Consider the following 23,797-nt stretch of genomic DNA (forward strand, 5'->3'; position numbering starts at 1 on the left):
TCATAGGCTGCCATGTAAAGTTGGAGAAAATCATAAAATCATGCTAGCTTGGTCTATAATAAATTTTATTTTACATAATTGCAATGGGGACCTCAAGGCAGCAAGGTAATCCTTTTTCACCTTGCTAATCTGTAGGCTATCTCACTTACCACAGTGGATATTCCAAAATTTTGCATCCCTCTTCAAACTCCCCATACCTTCCCTTCCCCACCTTCTTAGCTGAGGACCTTGTCTCATAATTCACTGAAAAGACTTTCATTTTAGGTCATTTGCTGAGAGTTTGCTCTTGTTCCCTCCTCTTCACTTCACAACACTCAGATGCCTTCTGCCATCATCTCTTCCTTCACTCCTGATTCACACAGAGAGATGTGCCAAGGGAAATCCCTCTTCACGAACCAGTGATCCCACTCCATCCCTTCTTTTCCAGCAGATTGCTCCTTTTATCATCTTCCCTCTCTCCTTAATCTTAATCTTCCCACGTCTACTTGCTGTTTTCCTACTTCCTACAAATACATCCTGATCTCCTCCACTCTTAAAAATGCCCCTCACTTATTCTAACTATCCCTGATAGCTCCTTATATTACTGCTCTGAGAAGATTAAGATTGAACCTGTATCATTTATTTATTGACCCTATTTACAATTAATGGCTTTTGTCCAGTAAATGCTTCTGTCTTGCAATTGCTTAAGTCATGGTTCTTTGTCTCTGAACTTAGTTCAGAGTTCAGCGGGCCTGTAATGGGTTACATTTAAAAATCCAGCTCTTCTTGCCTCAAGGAATTTAACTGATCTTGGGGAATGTGTGTGAAAGCAAGGGAGTTGGGCCTGATATTTTTACATCCCCAAGTTTTCCTTCAAGGATGTCTGGTTTGCTGTCCAAAAGTCTAGGCTGCTCTCTTACACCTTCAGTCAAACAATGAAAACTTCTCTCATGAGAGAAGAGGGTGGGGTTGTTAGGCTTCATAACCAAACTTCCAACCAATCATGTTGTTTCTTGTGCCTCAGCTTTGTAATCAATCATGTTGCTCTTAATACCATGACTTGCTCTACTCTGTTCTGTTCTTTGTTGTGTACCCCTCCCCCGCCCAAAATCTATAAAAGAGGACTATCTTCTTCCTTGGCATAAATGGAAGTGATCCATTGACCCATTTATCGGCAGGGAGCATGTGCCTGTTAATAAATGTTATCTTGCTCAGAGATTTGACTCAGTTTACCATTTTGTCACATTCTAATTATGATACCTCTCTTTCAGGGATAAACTCATTGAGACAGCTATGTGCTGTCAGGTTTTTGTGGCATTCTAGGTTTTTAAGACGTTGCTCTTCCTTGGTTCTCCTCCAATCTCTCTGACCACTCCTTCTCAGTCTTCTTTTTTGGATCTTCATCATGGTCACACTCACTGTGTGCGGATGTCTTTCAAGACTCTTCTCTTCTCTCTCTATTTTTAACTTGGCGATCATTTCAGCCTCCACGGATTCAATTATAATCTTTATGTAGATGTTTCTTAGATCTACTTATCCAGCCCAACCTCCCAGTTTTCTATTAGACATTTAAACTGGGTGCTCTGTAGATATCTTCAACTCAGCATGTCAAAACTGAATTTATTTTATTTCCACTAAATTCCTCTCCTCTTCTTAACTCTCTCATCCCTGTTGGGGTCAGCTGCATCCTCTCAGTTACCCAGGCTCACTGCCTACATGTCATCTTCAAGATCTCATCTGTACTCACTCCACATATCCAAGCTATTGGCAAATTTTGTCATTTCTATCTTCACGTTTTTATTTTGGTATATGTTCCTTTTCAATTACATAACCACCACCTTGGTGCAGGCCTTTATCGCTTTACACCTACATCACTTTGACTATAACAATAGCCTTCTGACTGATCTCCCTGCTACAAGTTTCTCCCCATTATAGTTCATCTTCCATTCAGCTGCCAATGTGCCCTTTGAGAAGTGCAGGTCTGGTCGTGTCACCTTTCCTTTTCAATAAACTCCAATGGCATTCTATTACCTCCAGGATCAAATATAAGTCCCCCTGTTTGACTTTGAAAGCCTTAAATGACCAGGCCCCTTTCTACTTTTATATTCTTCTTATTTATACTTTCTTCTCTTCTATCTACTCTACAATGCCATGACATAGGTCTCTGGGATGTTCCCAGTATCACAGGAGGCTTCTGGAGGGAAGGAGGAAGCATTGGGTCCTTTTTTGGTTCCTCACCTCTCCATGGCAGGTCGGATGATGAGGTCTCTTAGAAATAGTTAGATTTTTACCTTTCTCTCTGATCCTAATGCTCTTTAATAAATACTTAAACACTTAAATACTCTTGCTAAAGCTTATAATTTATTGGCGGCCACTCATTAGATATTTTGGACAGTATAGCTAGAATTTTAGCCCCTTACAGGTGTCAATTAATGGAATGGGGAAGCTAGTTGGCACAGTGGATAGAACACCAGGCTTCTTCCTCATATTCCTGAGTTCAGGCTCATCTTCCTGAGTTCAAATCTGACTTCAGACACACAAAAATGTGCTGTTGATATGCCCTTTTTTTTTTTTTGTCAAAGTGGCCTAAAGGCTGCTAATTTATTGGATCCATTTGATCTGACAAAGTAAATGAAATGCTACTGGGCTTTGGTAGACCAAACTACTGATTACATGTGCTAATGGCAATGGAGACACAGCAAAGACAAACTGTCCACAAACAATCCCCAAACCTCAACCTCATTTTAGTTTTTAGCTTTAGCTTCTGTCTCTAACAGACCTTACCTCCCACCCCCACTCCCCCCAAACTAATAGCAATTAGAGAAACTGATTGAGTTGAGTTTCCAGCATTCAAGAATGAGTCTTTTAAAAACTGTCTAGGGAATAGTTTAACTCTAATGGAAAGCAGGAAATGAGAACTTAGACATTTTATGTGGGGAATTATATGCATCTTTTGTATACAAAGTTATGTAAACATTTGGGAAATGAATGATTTTTACAAAACACATATTGTATGAAATAGGAGGGTATAGCAAAAAAATTTTTTAAGTTGTCAGCATCCCTGTCCTTCAATGCAATTTAAATTATCTAGAGGTAGATTGTCTAGTTTTCAGAAGAGTCATATTCAGGTTTTATGGTAGCTTGGATTACATTACTGTGTCTATAATAAATTTTACATGTCCTATTTTGGGGGAATGGGGTGGACTAAGTGAATGCACCTGGGGTGTAGGGAACATCCCTGGAAGGAAATTCCTTCTACTCATGCAAATAAGTAACTTTTCTGTAATTTCTAGTGTCAGAATTAACAGTATCATTGAGAGGTTAAGTGACTTTTCTTGGGTCACGCAACTAGTTTGTGGGATTTGAACTCAGGTCCTTCTGTCCCTAGTCTAGCTATCCATCTGGCCTACTACACTACTTCTTTAAATGATTAAAAGAAAAATTAAACCTCACAAAAATTTTAAAGTATTCTCTGAGGTAGATAATTATCTCCATTTTATAGACATGCAAATCGAAGTTTCCTTAAGTCATTTGCTTAAGAGTCACACAAGCAGAAACATCTCAAGCTTATTGCTCCTGTCCCTGAGGCAATTGTTCTTTCCCCCTACACCAAGCTCTGTTTCAAAATCTGTCTTTTTTCTCTCATTCAGTGATAACCTGGAATGATCATACAAAGATCAGATACAGTCGGGGGAGGCAGCTAGGTTGTGAAGTGGATAGAACACCGGACCTAGAGTCAAGAAGATCTGAATTAGGGGCAGCTAGGTGGCGCAGTGGATAAAGCACCGACCCTGGATTCAGGAGTACCTGAATTCAAATCCGGCCTCAGACACTTGACACTTACTAACTGTGTGACCCTGGGCAAGTCACTTAACCCCCATTGCCCCGCCAAAAAAAAAAAAAAGATCTGAATTAAAATCTGACCTCAGACATTACTTAGCTGTGTGACCCTGGGTAAGTCACTTCTGTTTGCCTCAGTCTCTTTAACTTAAAAAAGAAATAATAATTGCACTTACCTTGTAGGGTTGTTATGAGGATCAAATGAGATAATATTTGTAAAGTGCTTGGCACAGTGCCATAGTGAATATTACATAAATACTTATTCACTCCCCATTCTCCCCCCTTCTTGGTTATCACTTCCTGCATAATGCAGAGAGGATAGTAGTAGTACTATCTCTAGGATCTTTGTAGGGCACAATCTACAATTTGCCAGCTATTGGATGGCTTTTTGTTGTTGTTGTTGCTAATCTTGTTTTTCCTTTTTCCTTTCTAATTGTTGTTTTTTACTCTCCTGTACAAAGCAGACTGATATTCCCTCTAGAAAGTTGGAGGGTTTTAAAAAAAGAATAGCTTGAGCAATATAATAAATATTGTAGCCCTTGGGGAAAAAAAACATTTCCCTGCCTCTATTATTATATAGACGTAAGATAGACAAAGTACTCCACTATAGAGCTTTTCTGACTTAAAGCTGGCATTTCAGAACAAAAAAACACCAATGAACTTAGCTCCTCCCAGTCAGTCAGTCAATGAGTCAAAGAAGCCATTTAGTAAGTGCCTGCTATGTGCTGGGTACTGTGCTAAGTACTAGTGATAAAGGTAAAAACAAGGTTCGGGTCCTTGAGGAATTCCCTTTTTTATGGGGAAGATGAGATGCAAAAAACTTCATACAAGATGTATACTGTACAAATGGAAGGGGATTTCAAGGGGAAGTCACTCATAGTGGGGATACCTGAGATTGGGAAGGTCTCCTGGAGAAGGTGGGGCTTGGGAGGAGTCTTAAAGGAAGCCAGGGAAGACAGAGGCTTCTTCTTCAGGGGCTAGAAACTTGTGTTATTCTATCAGGTACCATAAAGATTATGGCCACTCACTCAAGTGAGTTAGTGAATATGGAAGTATTTTGAAAGCTGTAAAGTATTAGATGAACTTAAGGTATTATTGCTATAATCACTGCCAATGAGGTTATTGTTAATAATGTTCTTCTTGGTCCTAATTTAACTGAACTTATTTATCTTTTTATCTCACTCAGTTGAACTCACCTGTGGCCTAGCACAATCACTGGCTGTCTCGGAACCATGAGATATGGTATGATAACCTTTCCATAATATTTTCAGGTGTCGTGAACACATACTAAATTTGACTTTGATCCAGACACATGGTGGTAAAAAGTGTTACAGATTGCATAACTACCTCAACTCTCTATTAGAAGTCTAAGGATATAAAGGAGGGAATGTAGTGGAATTTATTAATTTGATCATTGACAATGCTATGCTAAGGTTTAGTAAAAATACAGCAATTCAAACAGTTAAAGAAGATAATCCAGCTTTCCAGACCAGAGTCCAGAATCCAGCTTTCCAGACCAGAGTCCAGAATCCAGCTTTCCAGACCAGAGTCCAGAATCCAGTTTTCCAGACCAGAATCCAGTTTCCTCCTGATGACATCTTACCACTTCAAGAAGACAAGAGAACTCAGAGACTTTATATGAACTGTTTTGCTTTATTAGTTTTTACTATCTCCTTTCTGTTATAATATATATTATCTGTAACATGTACTCTCTGCAGAGGCTCTCCCTTTGCAAGACTAATGTCAAAGCGTCGGTTCATGAGGACAAAAAAAATCGCCCCTCTGGACAAAACTTTCCTCTCTTCCTTTTCTATATTGTTGTTCTCATTTTATTAGTTAGCAATAGTTATTATATTCTTTTTACTGTTCCATCGAGGAAACATTCCATTTCTTGAGGAAGCAAAGGGGGGAAATGTGGTAAAAAAAATATGAAACTTTTTAAACAGTCGGTTAGGATAACTGAAAGATGCCAGTTTTTTTTTTAAGGACCACCCTTTTGGGGAGGAGACCAACGGCATGAACTATGCATGCCAGTCTGCCTGCTGCGCACGTCAGACTGCCTGCTAGCACTCCACTTCCGGGGTGCGAGCTTAAAAGGCAAGGAGAGAACGGAAGTGGGAGTTTTTTTTCCTGCTCTGCTGGTCTCCTGACTGCGCTGCAGACGGTCTCTCTCTCCCCAAAGGTGGCCTTCGGCTTTTGGTGAGTTTTATACGGAATATAGATTAAGCTTAGACTTAAGACGATTTGTATTGTGTTTCTACTTTCCTATCCTAATCAACATCACCTTGTGACTACCATACAATAAAGGCTCTATCTAGAAAACCAGAAGCTTCTTCCATTTACTAGTCTGGGAGATAAATTAAGGGAAAGGTTAAGTAGGGGAGATTTATGATCTAATATCCAATTTTAATCTCACAACATTATTATTATTTCTGGTAATGTTTATTTGTAATAACAATAACTACAGCCCTATCATCAAAAACAAAACCAAAAACTGAACGTTAAAATAACTTGGAGGAGGCCTCCTTCTGGTTTGTTGAGCAGATGTTCTATGGAAAACTTATAGGCTGACATGGATAGGAATCTCACAGGATGAGAAAGGCCCAGATGGGTCAGCAGGAAGATCCAAACCAATGACCTAATGGAAGTATTGAAGTAATAACACCATTATCATTGTTTTATATCAATTTATCATAATTGATACCTTCATGTGTTCTGTTATTATTATGGGAAATAGCAATATTGATATGGTTATCCTGGGAGGAGCAAGTCCAGAGAGAGACAGAATGGGCTTCGTCTAGAAGAATAGCAATGCTTAAGGTGAGTTTATTGCAGCACCACTTCAAATCTAGCACCCCAAACATCCACAGGACTATTTTTTTTTTTGGTGAGGCAACTGGGGCTAAGTGACTTGCCCAGGGTCACACAGCCAGTAAGTTGTTAAGTGTCTGAGGCCGAATTTGAACTCAGGTCCTCCTGACTCCAGGGCTGGTGCTCTATCTACTGCGCCACCTAGCTGCCCCACACAGGAGTATTTCTGTAATTAAAACACTCACCAGTGGCAGAGCAGAGTAGACCAATCTGTTTGCACTTAGTCAATTATATTACTTTCAGATTACTTGATCAGGGAAATGAAGACCTCAGTAAGTCATTGCTGTTCTCCTGCATTTTTCTGTTTCACATTCTCCTACCACAAGTTCTTCTAATGAGTTTTGCTTTGTTCACATAGGGATATTAGTACACATATTAAAATATATTTGGGGGCTTTTCCATTGAGCAACAGTTTGAAGGAGTTTGATATGTTTGATAATTGTGAGAATGTTTAATTCTAGGTTATAGTAAAAACAAAACAAAAACAAAACAAGCATTTCAAGGTGGTGATATAGGTAAAAAAAGTAGCAGTTAATGAGATAAACCGAGTTCTCTAGTTTGATGAATTCAAATTGGCAGCAGAGGACAGACTCTGAAATTCTATTACAAGAAACTTGATTAGAAATGTGGTGAGAAAATTAAAAGACTCATCTTGAACAATTACTTGTTCTGTTACCAATTATTAGCCTACTGGATTATTTGTGATCATTTGCTATTTCTTCCTTATTTACCATTCTGGTTTTTAGTGTTTGGGGTAAGAAATTTGTCTCTGAGATGGCCCTAGAACTTCTGGTTACTCAATGACCTATTTTAAACTTGGCCAATGATAAAATTAATTTAACTCCCAGCTCTAATGATTTGAGGTCAATAATACCATCTCACAGACATGAAGCGAGGTTGCATAGGATGGGCAGGCAGGGAACAGTCTGCGGTATTGGTGGGAACATACCCGTTGATAAGCTCACATACACAGGGGAGTATTTGGATATCGCTGTGTCAATTTTTACAGAACAAATCCTGAAATTAATACTTTGAAATTTTACAATGAAGTTTGTAGAGTTTACGACTCTTTTGGGGAGTTTATATTCATCTGGTGTATGAGTAGCTAAAAAAAATACATATTTTTTCTAGAGACTGATACAATTGCTTCTCCATTTATGTAAGTAGATAAAACATCGTGGCATCTCCATATTTGCAAACATCAAAATAAGATCAGAAGTGATAGAAAGAACAAGAAATTGGAAGAGGGCTAGTTAAATGATGTCAATGGAAGAGAAGTTTGGGAAATGTCTAGGAAAATAGGTTCTAATTTGAGCTTGTAGTTGAGTTGATACCATGGCAAAGAGTTAAACAAAAATACATTGTGAAACTAGATGATGCAAGCGATTAGAATTATAGGAAATGCACTGGTACTTAATGGTGAGGGCAAGAAAAGGAAACCACCATTTAAGTTTTGTCCTTGAGGCTGCCCAGAGATAGTTCCCTAAAGCAATCTTACCTTTGTTTTCTGCCTTCAGTTCCTCTGCCATCAAACTGTCTTGTCGGTTACCAAGCACAAACGCCAGAAACGAGAGGATCAGGGCATCCAAGATTCCAATAATAGCCAGGATGTACGCCCAGCGGACTGAACAAGCCCCAAGTGTGTACTTGTCTGTCTTTTCACCACACATCCGTTTTACCTCGTCTGAATCCCAGCCATCAGGGAAAATCATACAGCCAAGTACAAGACAGGCAGCTTAGAAAAGGGAAAAAACACAAAGAGAAAAATGGGAAAGTGTTCATACAAGTCTCACTTTATTAACATTTCTCTAGACCATTCTACAAATCGCTGTTTTATAAGGTATCACTCAAAGGACCAATGTTTGTCATGATAACTACCCTGGGTGTGTCTTCTGGTTATCTTAAAAGTAAAGATCCTCTAAAGAATCTTCTTCACATAAACTTGCTCTGGCATTGGGTTTTATGGGGAGAACCTGGCTTATCTGAAAGGGACCATCTTTAAGAAAGAGTAACACACCAAACATTTCTTTTCGGCTTCCATTGCTGACTTAGCCAAGAATTAACTCATAACACTGCAGAGCAAGGACACAGCATTGATTTTAAAGGTCTACAATAGCAGCTAAAATGGAAGATATTCATCACAGAGAAAGGTGTAGCAAAGCTTTCTTAGAAACTGAAACTCAAGGAAAGAACAGACACATACTGTTTTCTAAACATTATTTGGAGAATCCTAAATAACAAAAAATATTTCATATGTAAAGAGATCATTTTGGAGATGAAAGATTTCTCAAAATTAAAAAAAATAAAATAGAACCTACAATGGAATCTTTCTCCTTAAACTCACTCCTACCCCTGACTTCCTTGTTTTTGTCTATGACTCCATCAATCACCCAAGTCACAACCTAAGAGTAATCTCCCACTCCTCACACTCCATGGCTAATCAGTTGCTAATTCTTATTGATTTCACCTCCTCGATATCCCTAGCATCCATCCTCTTTTCTCTCTTTGAACCACAATAAATCTACTACAAATCTTTACTACTTCTTGCCTAAACTATTGCAATGGCCTCCTAACTGGTTTTCCTGTTCCTGCATCCAGTCTCTCCCCTCTTTCATCTACCCTCCACAAATCTACTAAATTGATAATCCTAAAAATCAGATCGGATCATGACATATCTTTGCTCAAAAAACCATCACCAGTTCCATTGTTTTTGATGCATAATGAAAGAGCCTCATTCTAAAATCTAAGACATTTTTACTCTGGCTCTCAAGTCCCTCTCAGGTATCATTTCACATTATTCCCAGTTGCATACACTGCATTTCAGTCAAATTCACCTGTTGTCTATTCTCTCTAGATAATATTCCATCTTCTGCCTCCATACCTTTGAGAGGTCATTTCCCCCATGTCTAGAATTCACTCCCTCTTCACCTCTGCCTCTTGGAATCCTGTATTTTCTTCATAATGCCACTCAGGGCAACCTTCTTCCTCCATGAAATCTTTTCTGATTCCTTCCCCCTCCCCCTGCATCCAGTTATTAATATTTTACCTCTTGAAATTCTTCAGTATTATTTTGTATATACTTTCTTTTTACTTATCTGTGTGTCTATCTACCCAGTAGACTATAAGCTTCTGTGATGAAATAATGAGATTTAGCAGATACTCAAAGACCCACCTGGAGATTAATCTAGACTGAGTGAATCAAGTGAGAGCGATTAACTGCTGATTAGCCTACTTCAAGTTAACTGGATTGTAATCACAACTTGAGAACACCTTCAGAACCAATGGATTTGGATTGGCACCAACCAATCAGCTTGAAGCAGTGTGTAAGGACCGCCTCTGTTCCAGACCTATAAAAAGCTTCCACACTCAGTTTTCCCAGGCTCGTGGAGGAGGACTTCAGGAAGAAGCAGACCAGGCTGGAACTCTAGGCTAAATAGGCTTTTTTTCTTAACTTTCTGAACTCCATGGGAATATCTGTATGCTTTAATAAATGTTTAATGCCCAAGGATTGGTGCTAACGCTTCTAATTTAAGGCGACCACAATTTAGATTTTAAACATCACACTTCTTGATGGTAAAGGTTATTTCATTTTGTCTTTGCCTAGTATAGTGTCTTTCAACTGGTGAGCATTTAAATGTTCTTTGAGTCGAATGATATGAAATAAGAGGATCCAGATAAGCTTTCTCCATGTGGCCACTGTTATCACTTCTTACATTCTGTTCAGTTCCCTAGTAGTGGATTATCTAGTTTGAAAATGAGTTATATTCAAGCTCTGTAATAACTAGGTTACAGAGGAGACAGTTTCTAGAAGTTTATAGTTTTGAGAATACATAAGAAGTTCTAAAGATTCAAGTTACTTCCTTAATGAAGTTATTAATGATATTGTATCACTATTGAAAGATAGTCATATTAGACTAGTATGAGTAACTAGTATGACCAAATATAAGCAATCCCCACAGCTAGCAAGAAGGATTACTACCTCATTCCTTGCAATCACACAAAATGGGCAAGTTATCAAGAGTCATGACAGTGTACTGGGCTTTAGTTCTTGCTTTAGAAAGGTGCTTTTTACATTATAAGATTCAGCGTCCTGAGGGCCCGAGCACTTTGTGCCTGAAGAGCCAGAAGAGTCTGAGCCAAAGAAGGGGCAAAGGAGAATCAATATGAAAGAATCAATACCAAAGAGGTACAAAGTAGTTTTGGCAGAAGGGCACTAGCATCGGTGGAGTAATGTTGGGACAAAGTTGTGAAGGGCTTTGAAAGCTCAACAGAACAATTAATATTTTGTCATAGATGCAAAAGGGAGCCAGCAGAGTTGACTGAATATAGGGATGACATGATCAGATCTGCACTTAAGGAAAACCAGAATTTTTTTTTGTTACATCCAAGGTTCTCAAAGTGTAGTCCCTCTGAAATCTCTGGAGGAGCCTGAAACCCTTTCAGGGGATCTGTGAGTTCAAAATTATTTTCACAATAATTCTAAGATGTTTTAATTTCTAACATGGTACATATTGATAGATAAAATCCACATAAACACAAGTTCTTCGAGGGATCCTCAATAATGTTTAAGAGGTTAAAGAGGTCTTGAGACCAAAACATTTGGTACCTGTTGCAATATATCATACTGCCTCTAGAGAGTTCCTTACCACTTCATAGGATTATAGTGATCACATAGTTTTTACATCATGATCAAAAGGAATCATCAATTATCATCAATTATGATCAATTATTTCAATGATGATAGCTTACATCATTGGTTGCAAACTGAAATGGAGATAGATCCCTCATACTGGCTTATCAAACTGCAAATTGACTTTATCTTATATTACATTTTATTTATTTTGTAAAACATTTCCCAATTAGAATTTTAATCTGGTTTGGTCCTATAGGAATGTTGCTGTCTGCATGACTTCAGGTGAGTTTGACACTTCTGGTTTATATCATATAGCATTTTATATTTTGAGAGGCATTTTCCTCACAAAAATCCTATAAAAACAGGGAATACAAACATTATGATTCCCATTTTAGAGTTGAAGAAATTGAGGGTTGACAAAGTTAAGTGACTTGCCCTGGGTCACACAACTAGTAAGTGGTGGGGATGGGATGTAAACATAGATTTTTCTAACTCAAAACTCAACTCTTATTGTATAATATTACACCTCAGGAACAAGATGTCTGTGTCTATACAATAGATCCCCAACATTTTGCAGATAAAAGAAATAAAATGTAGCTGGTGATTCAAGTGGTTAAACTCCCCAAGGAATTTTCTTTGAAAATAGGGATTCAGCAAACTGGTTTCTGACTCCCCATTAGTCTAGGTTCCCAGGTTTGGTACCTATTTGATTAGTGAGACCAAGTTGTTAATATGGACAATAGCTCGCTGCTGGATACTAAATACAGCACAATTCTGAGGACTTGTGGTCTTCTTAATAGTTGAACAAGCACCACTACTGAGTCATATATGTTTAGCTTGAATGAAGGATGAGATGATAAGAGACCCATTGATTTAGACCTGACACAGTCCAGAGCTCTTCTAGTCCAACACACAATTTCAAGATGGAGAAACTGAATTCCAGAGAAGATCGCACAGCTACAAAATAGCAGGGTCAGCATTTGAACCTGGCTCCCCTGATTCCAAATCTAGCATTCTTTCCATCCAACCAGGGTGTAAATGGACATCATGAAAGAGCTGACCCAAAGTATGGTAGCAGGGATTAATTTCATATAATAAACTTTAGATGCCAAATGGGATTCATACTATGGATGTATGTACATTTTGTAGACTAGCAGTAATAAACTGTTAGTAATAAATGGGAGGGGACTCCAAAGATCTTTGAGTCTAATCCTTCATGTTACTGTTAAGGAAACTGAAAGCCTAAGAGGTGAAGTGATTTACCTAAAGTTAGGAAGAGATCCTAGGTTGCATTCCAGGGCTCTTTGTATTATATCACACTATTTTGTACAACATAAATAATTCTTTGACCTGGAGGAAGTTGAATAATTTTGTTGAATCCAAGTCCATACTAAGGAACTCCATCTTGTTCCTATCCCCCCACCCTTTACATACTCACACGGACACTGGGGGTGGGGGTGGGGGCAGGTCTATGGCAGTGGATTGATAACACATCCATAATGGGATATCCCAGTTAGGGTGACAGGGTAGCCCAATGGCTAGGGCAGAAACAAGACTGGGGCATTTAGGTTTGTGGATGTGGGGTAAGGTGGAAGAGAGGGGGGAAGGGTGAAGAGGTGGCCTCTCAACTCCAATGCCATAGGCAAGGAGGCACCAGGGGAGTAAAGCATGGAAAGTTGTGGTGGAAGAAGACTCCAGAAGAAGGTGCTAAGCATAGGAAGAAGCTGTCTCTAGATCAGGGAGAGCCTATCAAGTGAAAAAGGGCCAAGCTCTCTGGACTTCCAAAGGTCCTTATTTCCCCATCTGTAAAATCCAGGAGATTGAATTCAGTGATCTTTAAAGTTCCTTTTAGTTCTAACATTGGATGATTCTAGAATATGCAAAATCTCTACCCTGAACTATGTCTCTGGGGGAGCTATGTCATGAGAGTCCATTTATTTAGAGCAGCTTAGATCTTTGAACTGAAACTGTAATTGTGAAATGTGGGCTACTTGTTGTTTTAACTGGGATAAATATTTTAATTCTTTTAAGTAGATGATTTTTTTTTTCAGTAAGAAAAGTCCTTGTGTTTTTCAAAAAAACAACCCAGGAGCAGCTAGGTGTTGTAGTGGATAGATCACCAGCCCTGGATTCAGGAGGACCCGAGTTCAAATTTGGCTTCAGACACTTGACACTTACTAGCTGTGTGACCCTGGGCAAGTCACTTAACCCCAATTGCCTCACTAAAAAAAAAAAAAAAGAAACAGAGGAAAGCATCGAACCTCTTCTCTAGGACCAGTACTTTATTTTGTACCACAGTGATACTCTTTTTAAAAGTTTAAAATTATGATTTTGACAGGCTCTAGTAAAGGCAGCTATATGGCACAGTGGAAAGAGAACTGGGCCTGGTGTCAGGAAGACCTGAGTTCAAATCTAGACCCAGACACATACTAGCTGTGTGACCTTGGGCAAGTCACTTAATTTCTGTCTGTCTCAGTTCCTCACTTGTAAAATAAGGATAATAACAGCACCAACATTACATGGCTGTTGTTAGGATTAAATGAAATAACATTTGTAAAGTACTTAGCACAGTGTCTGGCACAAGATAGGCTCTATATAAATGCTAGCAATTTTTATTTATTGCTGTTCTTGTTATTCACTTGTTTTAGTTGCGCCTGACTCTTCATGAACCCATCTGGAGTTTTCTTGGCAGAGATAATGCAATGCCTTTTCCTTCTTCAGATCATTTTATAGACGAGTAACTGAGACAAACAAGGTTAAGTGACTTGCTCAGAGTCACACAGCTATCAAGTGTCTGAGGCTAGACTGGAACTCATGAAGTTGAGTCTTCCTGACTCCAAGGCTTGGCCTTCTATCCACTGTGCTACCTAGCTGCCCAATGTTGATATTATTCTTGTTGTTATGGAATTGAAGTTGTTTTATTTGAGAAGGGACTTTGTAGCCCACCTGTTGAGTACATATATGTAACAGAGTAAAGTGTAAGCAGATTGGAAAAGCAGGAAGGGGTCAGATTGTGAGGAACTTTAGATGCTAAAAGAGTTCATATTGGATCCTGAAGGTAATAGGGAGCCAGCAGAATTTATCAAGATATGGGTGTGACATTTAGACCTGCAATTGAGGAAGACAGATCAGTTTGGCAGCTGAGTAGAGCATGTGCTGGAATGGGGAGAAAATTGTGGCTGGGAGGCCATTTAAATGATTATTGTCATAGTTCAGGTGAGGGGGCAGTTAGGTGGGATAGTGGAAAGCTGGCTAGGCTTGGAGTCAGAAAGACTCAAGTTCAAATCTAGCCTCAGAAATTTCCTTGCTGTGTGACCTCAGGTAAGTCACTGGAGAAGAAAATGGCAAAGCACTCAAGTATCTTTGTCAAGAAAACCCCTTGGACAGAGGTCTACTGGGTCATGAAGAATTGGACATGACCAAGAACGCTGAACAACAACAAATGTAGTTTAGGTGAGGGAGGGGTGATGAGGTCTGCCCTGGAGTGGTAGCTGGGTGAGTGAAATGTTACAGGAGAAACGTTATGAAGGTAGACATGACAAGACTTGTGAAAAGGTTGGATATTTGAAGTAAGTGAAAGTGAGGAGTTGATGACCCTGAGGTTGCTCTGAAAATCGACTATTCGAAAGAACTTCTTCTTTTGTGACCTTTTGTCCTGGAATGGGGTCAAAAGAAGAGGGGGCAGAATCACTGCTCTTTAGGCTCCGGAATGCAATAGAAATGTTAGCTAAATTCAATGTTCCGGGTCTCCAATTCCTATTCCTATTACAGCCAATTTAAAAAAGTTATTGTAAATGACATTAAATCCAAACAACATTAAATAAATGTGCTTTATAAATATTTACATTTGGAAAAAAAGTGAATTTCAAAGTAAAAAAATGTTCTTAACATCTCAGATATTGCTTTTGGGTCTCTAATAGCTTTCTTTGTCAAATCATTCCTTTGTATGTTTCCTTTTATATGACTCTACTTAGTGGATACTCTGCTTTTCTGGTTCTGCTTTTTAATTTTTTCATGATTCCCAGCTTTTTCTATTCTCCTCAACTCAGCCTTTTAAATTACATTGTAATATCCTATTATATGACTACATTACAGAATCTTGGACCTGAAAAGAACCTCAGAGGTCCTCTAGCCCAAATAGGAACTGCTAGGTGGTGCTTTAGAATAGAGTACTAGTCCTGGGGTCAGGAAGACTCCTTTTGCTGAGTTCAAATCTGGCCTCAGACACTTAATAGCTGTGTGACCCTGGGCAAGTCACTTCACTCTGTTTGCCTTAGTTCCTCATCTGTAAAATGAACTGGAGAAGGAAATGGCAAACTATTCTACTATCTCTGCCAAGAAAACTCCAAATGGGGTCATGAAGAGTTGAATACAAGTAAAGAATGACTAAACATCAAAGTTCTGATTCACAACATTATTTCTTGGAATACCAGATACTGCTTCCTCCTTGGAGGGTCAAGCCCTCTCTGTTTAGGACCAGAGCTATATACCTTTGACATGGCTCCAATTATTCAGTGACTCTTTTTCTTTCCTTCATTTTCAAGGGCATATCCCTTCACCTTAGGTACCTTCAACACAGGTTAGGATTTCTCTTTTACCTCTTCAGATTCTCTTTACTCTTTGTTTTCTCACCGACACATTTCTATTCTTTTAAGGAATGATCAGAGGGACTGAGTTTGAATCCTGATTCTGCCTTATATGTGACTTTGAGTAAGTAATTTTACCACTTTTTGACTGTTATCCTGTTCAATAAAGTGAGAGGGTTGGACTAGATCAGGATTTTTAACCAGGGAGTTGTGAACTTGTGGGTTTAAAAAAAAAAAATTGGCAGGGCAATGAGGGTTAAGTGACTTGCCCAGGGTCACACAGCTAGTAAGTGTCAAGTGTCTGAGGCCAGATTTAAATTCAGGTTCTCCTGAATCCAGGGCCGGTGCTTTATCCACTGTGCCACCTGGCTGCCCGTGTGCACTTCTTTTTAAGATATTTTGGCAACTATTTCATTAAACTTGGTTTCCTCTGTAATTTTATATCCTTTATTTTATGCATCTAAAAACGTATCATGAGAAAAGGCCCATAGGTTTCATTAGATTGACAAAGGGGTCGATGACACAAAAATGATTCATTGGGTTAGATGATAGATTAATCGGATAAAATGATGGCTGAAGAAACTCCCAGCTCAAAATCTGTGATCCCTGTGGTATTTAAATAAATGCTATATTTCAATCATATAAAAGTCCTGAATATTAAGTTATATAAAAGAGAATGTCACTGAGAAATGACAGCTATACCCTCCGTCATTCTGATGGCTTTCTTGAAACCTACTTAAGGATGGACTTGAAGAGAAAAGGAAATGAAAAGCTACTAATTCAAGCTGAGGAGAGAAGAAAGCAGAGACAATATTAGGACTCTTTTAAAAATAAAACAGCTGGAGTCTTTGAGTATACAGAACATGTCCAAGGTCTCATTGTGAGTCACTGACCACTGATTTAATGTTATACATTTCTCAAAGGGGCAAGGAGGCTCCCAATTCTGAAAGGAGATTATTTGTGCAGATGGTGCTTATACCCATGATAACTTTCATTTTCCAAAGAGGTACACAAGTGGCTAATTGCTCCTCAGAGTGAGTAATTATACAAGCACTTCTCTGGCCAAAGAGATCTATCTAACCTGGTGAAGGAAACACCTTTATAAAAAGCCACAAATGTTTATAATTGGGCTTTCCTCCAAGGGAACATGAAGGGAGATGGATGAAGTGAATGGTGGTGATGGTGGTGGTGGGGGAAATGACATTGGTAACTGGGTCTGTAGATATCGGTAGTTCAACTGCCCTAATCAAGGCTGTTAGCTTGGGGAAGCTGATAAGTGCTTATTTTCTGAAAGGGAAGAGGAAGTCTAAATTCATTCTTTAAGAAGTCTCTGCACTGTTGCACAAAAAGCATGATAAATTGCCTTATGTTGCTAAAGCACTCGAGGGGAACCTGGTAGAGAGAGGAGCCTGCATTCACTTAACTCTATCAATTATTCAGGCATACAGTAATTGACGAAATAGATGCCAACAGAGTTGCTGAGTTACTGAAGGGGGAACCTTCACACATAGATTGTCTGTCACTGTAATGAAACACCTGGTAAGAGAGATACTCTCATCATCCTTAGAGCTTCTTCATCAGCACATGGAAAATGGGAATCGTAGCCATAATATTTATTACCTCTGGGAAAACAGGTAACTGGTCTACCTGGGACATGAAATACTGGTGGGTTGGAAAAAGCCTAATTATCCCCGGTAAATCTTTGGCATTAAAACCTAAGGATAATTTGAAGGGCCTTTAGCCCATGGTCCTAAAATGTCAGAAATAATGGTCAGTAAGGGAAGGTGGGCCGGAGGAGAGATTAAACAACTGCAGAAGCCAGTGGGGAAGAAATAAAGAGACAAAAAGTTTGGAGGAAAATAAAAGAGCTTCTCAATTCTGTCAAGATGCCACTCACCTTTAATCCACTCCAAGTAAAGGGATTTACACTTTCAAGAGAATCAAATGTGACATGTGCAAGCAGAGCTATGTCCTTATAGTGGTAGCCTGGAAATAGATTTGTGTATGCATTCCTTAGTCAGCCGACCAGGGGAGACTTGTGTGTGTGTGTGTGTGTGTGTGTGTGTGTGTGTGTGTGTGTGTGTGTGTGATAGGAAATGGAAGCAGAGAAGGGCAAATATATAGAGAGAGATTAAAAAAACAAACATTAATTTTCTCAAATCAGGAGAAGGGATAGTGATTGAGAAAAAGAATTTACATTTCTTTCAACTTAACAAACATCATTTAAGAGTTCATTATGGGGGGCAGCTAGGTGAAACAATGGATAAAGCACTGGCCTTGGATTCAGGAGAACTCGAATTCAAATTCAGCCTCAGACACTTGACACTAACTAGCTGTGTGACCCTGGGCAAGTCACTTAACCCCAACTGCCTCACCAAAAAAAAAAAAAAGAGTCCATTATGTGCAAAAGCACTATGCTATGGGCAAGGACAACAAAGAAAATTTCAGGGGTGTGCTGGAGCCAGCTCTAACCCACTTGCAAGAGCCCATTGTTAAAGTTTTAGGGGAGCATTTATGCCTCAGAAATCAACAATTCCTATAAATCAAGGTTTGATTTGTTGTTTTATTGATTGTTGTGTTTATAATGAAGATTATCCTTAAAAGTATGTTCATATATTCCCCCTTCCCAGAGCATAGTTGCTAAATATTCATCAGTACACCCCTAACTTGCTCTCTTGACATTACTTGAGCTCAGAAGGAGTGTAGTGGAAGGCTTTGGGCATGAAGTTCACACTAGGTTAGAGGTCTAGTGAATTTAGGCTGCTGCTAATCAGTATTGATATAGATTGTAAAGTGGTTTATTTCCTCAGTTGAGGAGAAGAGGTGACTACAGAGACTTCAAGGAGCTGATCCTCAAGGTGGGTCTTGAAAAAAGGAAGGGATTTCCCATTTCAGAAAGATGGCATGAGCAAAGATAGGGAGATAAGAGAGGATAGACTGAAAAAGGGGGAGAGAAAATGGAATAAGGAATAAGGAATAGTCCCATCTGGCTGGGGCATAGACAGTTTAGAGAAAGATTGTAGAAGACCTTGAATGCCAGGATTAATAATTTATACTTTATCTTATACGCAGTAAATGGACAGGGCAGCTAGGTGGCACAATGAATAGGGTGCTGGGCCTGGAGTCAAGAGGACCTGAGTTCGAATTTAGCCTCACTTATTAATTGTGTGACCCCGGTCAAGTCACCTAACCTTTTTTGCCTCAGTTTTCTTATCTGAAAAATGAGCTGCAGAAGAAAATGGCAAACCACTTCAGTTTCTATGCCAAGATAATCCCAACTGATGTCACAGACAGTCAGACACAAATGAAATGACTCGACAACAACAAATGAATGGAGAACCACGAAGGTTTTTTGAATGATACGTTGGGAACATATAATGATGGGAGCAGGTTGAAATGATGGATTGAAGAGGCAATAGACTAGACTATAGACCGGTATAAATTAGTCTTTAATGTGGGAGTTCATCTGATTTCCAACCTCAGTATTCTAAAATATATTACCCTCAAAGTTCATACAACACTGCAGACAAGACAGGAAGAAGAATAGCTGGTTCTGGCCTTTTAGAATCTTCAAGTACTTAAAAAAATAAGAATCATTTGTAATTAGCAAATTCATTATTTTAATGCAAAAGCTGCTGCTAAAATTAAGCCTGGAAACTGTTTATTAGTCTTCCCTCTCCAGCAGATTAAACATTTCCTGTGTTTACACTGCTAATTGACTTAGCTAGTCTTTCTCCCTTCCCTACTTAGCTAGTGCTAAGGTATGCTGTAGTCCAACATTAGAATAATCACCAATTTTAAATTGGTGGAATAAGGATTAATGAGGTTTTAGTGTATACATTTATTTATATCCATATTCTCTGGGATGGGTTTACAAGACATCAAAACAATTGGTCCGGTTTTTTTAGTGAGGAAAGAAAAAAAAATCAAGCCACCCTTTTTCCTATTCCCAATTAGTTGCCTGTTCCATTTAAATAAGCATCCATGAATTAATTAGCATATGTAATTGAACTGCTTTCATAGTCATACCTCTGGTACAGTACTTAAATATGTTGGAACTAAAGGGAGAACAGGGGCCAATCCTGACATCAGGGAAGAGTAATTAAGAGATTCAAATTCATTCATTGGAGCCCTGTTTAGACTTCTGAAAAGTCTTACCATTTGCTTACTTTAATTAACCTCTTCTGCTTTCTTGAGTCCAGTATCAGCCAACGAATGAATTAATGACTGATGTGTTTGAATTTCACAACTGCTGTATGTTTGAAGTTTGTAGCAGGGCCTAGTCTTGGTCAACATTTTCATGAGCAAGGCACAAGATCTTAATTTGACAAATGGCTATCCTTCACAACAAAAGGAAATTCAGCACCCTAATTAGTACATGATATTACTGATTTTCCCTGTAATGTCTGCCTTCCGTTTCTTAGTGCAGAGGCCTAAAGCAGTGGGGTTTATTCCTTTTCTACCAGTTATTTGGTATGTGACCTTAGGCTTTGTCATCATATTTGTAAAGTATGGACCCCCCCTATCAGGGACTGATTTTTTTTTCTTTTTTTTTAGTGAGGCAATTGGGGTTAAGTGACTTGCCCAGGGTCACACAGCTAGTAAGTGTTAAGTGTCTGATGCCGGATTTGAACTCAGGTACTCCTGAATCCAGGGCCGGTACTTTTATCCACTGCGCCACCTAGCCGCCCCAGGGACTGATTTTGTAGATACCTCCCAGTTATATTCAAAATAAAGATTCGATTTAGGAATATATCGCTTGGTGCTCTGAGACACTGTTTAAATATAAGACATTATCATACATACATAAATAATTCAACACGTGTACGTCTTCCTCTAGAACAGTGTTCGGGAGAGGGGGAGCCCTGCTCCTCGTTATGAGTCACCATCAGACCCGGGATCTTCATCCTCTGACTCATTGGATAAATCATCTTTTGACTGAAGTTGGACAAGCTCAGGTAATCCCATTACCATGGACGTCCACTGCCAGTCTGCCTGATAGCGTTGTACTTCTCATTCCGAGGGTGGCATTAGGAACCACTTAACTCATTCTAAATGAATGTAGGCACACTGATGACTAGGAAGACCCCCTGTAACCAGAGTGTCTTATTCTGTACTTTCCCTAAAATACTCTTTGGCACGGGTACAGCCCTATGCTGACTCCGCCTCCACCCCCCAACGACTTCTTATATACATTTCTTTGCTTCTCTTGAAGGTCCAGCTTAAAGATTTAGAAACCCTGAATAGTGAAAAAAAAAATTAGCCTGGGGGTGGCAGTGACAGTCTGGATATGAAACTTACCTATTGGACTGTGGGCAAAGTATTTAAGCTCATTTGGAAAACAGTTTGATCATCTTTAAACTGAAGACATTCAATTAGGGAGCCTTAACCAGCAGGGCTTCTTAAGGATTTTGGTATCTTGCTGGTGAAGTCTAAGGATCCCTTCTTAAAATCTTACTTTTAAATGTTTAAAATGTATCTATATATGTGCATATATATATATATTTATAACATATGTATTTGATTTAAAACATATATTATATACTTTCACATATCCCATGCTAATTTACCCATGCTATTTCTTCGTTCTGACTCTCTATATTTATCTTTTTTTTTTTTAAATTTGGGGGGATGGGTAGGGTCTTCACTAGGAGTCAGTGTAAAATTATGGATAGAGAGCCTGCAAAACCTCCATTTGAGTCCTGCCTCTGATACATACTGGCCATGTGACCTTGGGTAAGTCATTAACTTCTCCATTCCTGTGAAGACTCTCTAATAATAATGATTGGGGAAGCTAGGTGGCACAGTGTATAAAGCACTGGCCTTGGATTCAGAAGGACCTGAGTTCAAATCCCGCTTCAGACACTTGATACTTACTAGCTGTGTGTCCTTGGGCAAGTCACTTAACCCTCACTGCCCCAACAAAACAAAACAAAAAATCCTTATGAGTGAGAACACTCAAAATGTCTTATTGGGGCAGGTAGGTGGTGCAGTGGATAGAACACCAGCCCTGGATTCAGGAGTACCGGAGTTCAAATCCGGCCTCAGACACTTAACACTTACTAGCTGTGTGACCCTCGGCAAGTTGCTTAACCCCAATTGTCTCACTCCAAAAAAAAAAATAATTATAATAATGATTGCTAACATTATATTACCCTTTAAAGTTTGTGAAGCACTATGCATGTGTGTGCACACACACATATATGTGTATATACACACTTGTGGATGTGATTGTGTGAGTGTGTGTAAAATTTTAAGACTTTAAGTTGCAAAAAGATACTGACCTGCACTGATGGAGAAAATTCATTCCCTAGGTCATTGAAATCACGGGTCCTAAACCTATCTTTTCCCTGGCCCTCCCCAATCTTTCCTGACCTTTTTAACTGATAATTAGAAATAAAAAATAAAATAAAACCCCTAAAGTTTGCTGTGTGTGTGTGTGTGTGTGTGTGTGTGTGTGTGTGTGTATACCCCTTTGGGGAATGTTCAAATATCCCTGAAGCTGATTGAGCTCCTATAAACCGACTTTCCACCAACACTGGGGACGTTTCATTCTCTCTCATATTTCCCCTCTCCCCAAGGTGTAGAAGAGGGCATCCTAGATCCTACAATGAGTGTTCCTTAAGAGTCAGTATTTTTTTTTTTTTTAGTGAGGCAATTGGGGTTAAGTGACTTGCCCAAGGTCACACAGCTAGTAAGTGCTAAGTGTGTGAGGCTGGATTTGAACTCAGGTACTCCTGACTCCAGGGCTGGTGCTCTATCCACTGCGCCACCTAGCTGCCCCAAGAGTCAGTATTATATAATGGAAAGAGCTTTATTTTATGTTAAAGGACTTAAGTTTGAATCTGATTCTAGCATTCACTGGCTGTGTGACTTTGGGTTAAATGACTTAATTTCTTTGGACCTCAGTGTGAGGATCTGTAAGATCAATGGACTGGATTAGATCAGGAGTTCTTAATTTGGGGTTTGTGAATTAAAAAAAAATGATATCTGTAATTAACATAGTTGGTTCTCTCTGGATTCTCCCATATTTTATTTTATGCATTTAAAACATGACTGAGAGGAGTAGCATAAGCTTCCCCAGCTTGTCAAAGGAGTCCATGATACAAAAAATGTTGAGAACCCCTGGATTAGATGAACTTGAAGGAACTTTCTGGTGCCAAATCCTATTCCATCTAAGCCCAATTCCTTTTTTTAAAAAATTGACTGCTTCTCCTCTCTCAGTATGCTTAGCTTTAGTTTAAGGAAGTAATTACATTTAAAACAGAAAACTGCAAGAGAACAGAAAGTGTGTGTGTGTGTGTGTGTGTGTGTGTGTGTGTGTGAAAGTAGAAAGACTTTTCTACTTTCCATTTTTTTCCTGGTCCCTTTAACTCAATGGGATCATATATCTAGAGCTGGAAGGACCTTCAAAGTCATAAAGTCCAGGCCTCTCATTTTATAGTTAAGAGATCCAAAGCCCAAGGAGGCTGTGACTTACCTAAGATCATTGAGGTGGTAAATGTCAAGAGGTGAGATTTGAATACATATCTATTGACTCAAGAGCCACTATTCTTTCTATCATAAATTCTCTTCTTTTCTTTTAAAGACAATTTAATTAGACCATAAAAAGTAACTTGAGATGTACTATATCTATAAAATGGGGACAGTTGGGTAGTGCATTGGATAAAGCACTGGCCCTGGAGTCATGGGGACCTCAGTTCAAATCTCACCTCAGACACTTATTCGCTGTGTGACCCTGGGCTAGTCACTTAACCCCAATTGTCTTAAACATCTGGGACCATCTCTAGTCATCCTAATGTGTATCTTACCACTAGACCCAGATGGCTCTGGAGGAGTGAGGTTGGTGACCTTGTACAGTTTTCCCTCACTTAAATCCAATTCAGTG

General features: G+C 39.1%; 1 protein-coding gene across 3 annotated transcripts in view; it reads right to left on the reverse strand.

Moving 5' to 3' along the window:
• The window catches only part of LHFPL3 (LHFPL tetraspan subfamily member 3), a 774,666-nt gene that overhangs the window by 250,528 nt on the left and 500,341 nt on the right, over nt 1-23,797 (reverse strand). For all 3 annotated transcript variants that reach the window (XM_043966686.1, XM_043966688.1, XM_043966687.1), the window contains exon 2: nt 8,189-8,425. In XM_043966686.1, the coding sequence (XP_043822621.1) occupies nt 8,189-8,425 (237 nt within the window). The remainder of the gene's footprint in view (nt 1-8,188; nt 8,426-23,797) is intronic.

The sequence above is a fragment of the Dromiciops gliroides genome, chromosome 5 (genome assembly GCF_019393635.1).
Source record: "Dromiciops gliroides isolate mDroGli1 chromosome 5, mDroGli1.pri, whole genome shotgun sequence".
Taxonomy (NCBI): domain Eukaryota; kingdom Metazoa; phylum Chordata; class Mammalia; order Microbiotheria; family Microbiotheriidae; genus Dromiciops; species Dromiciops gliroides.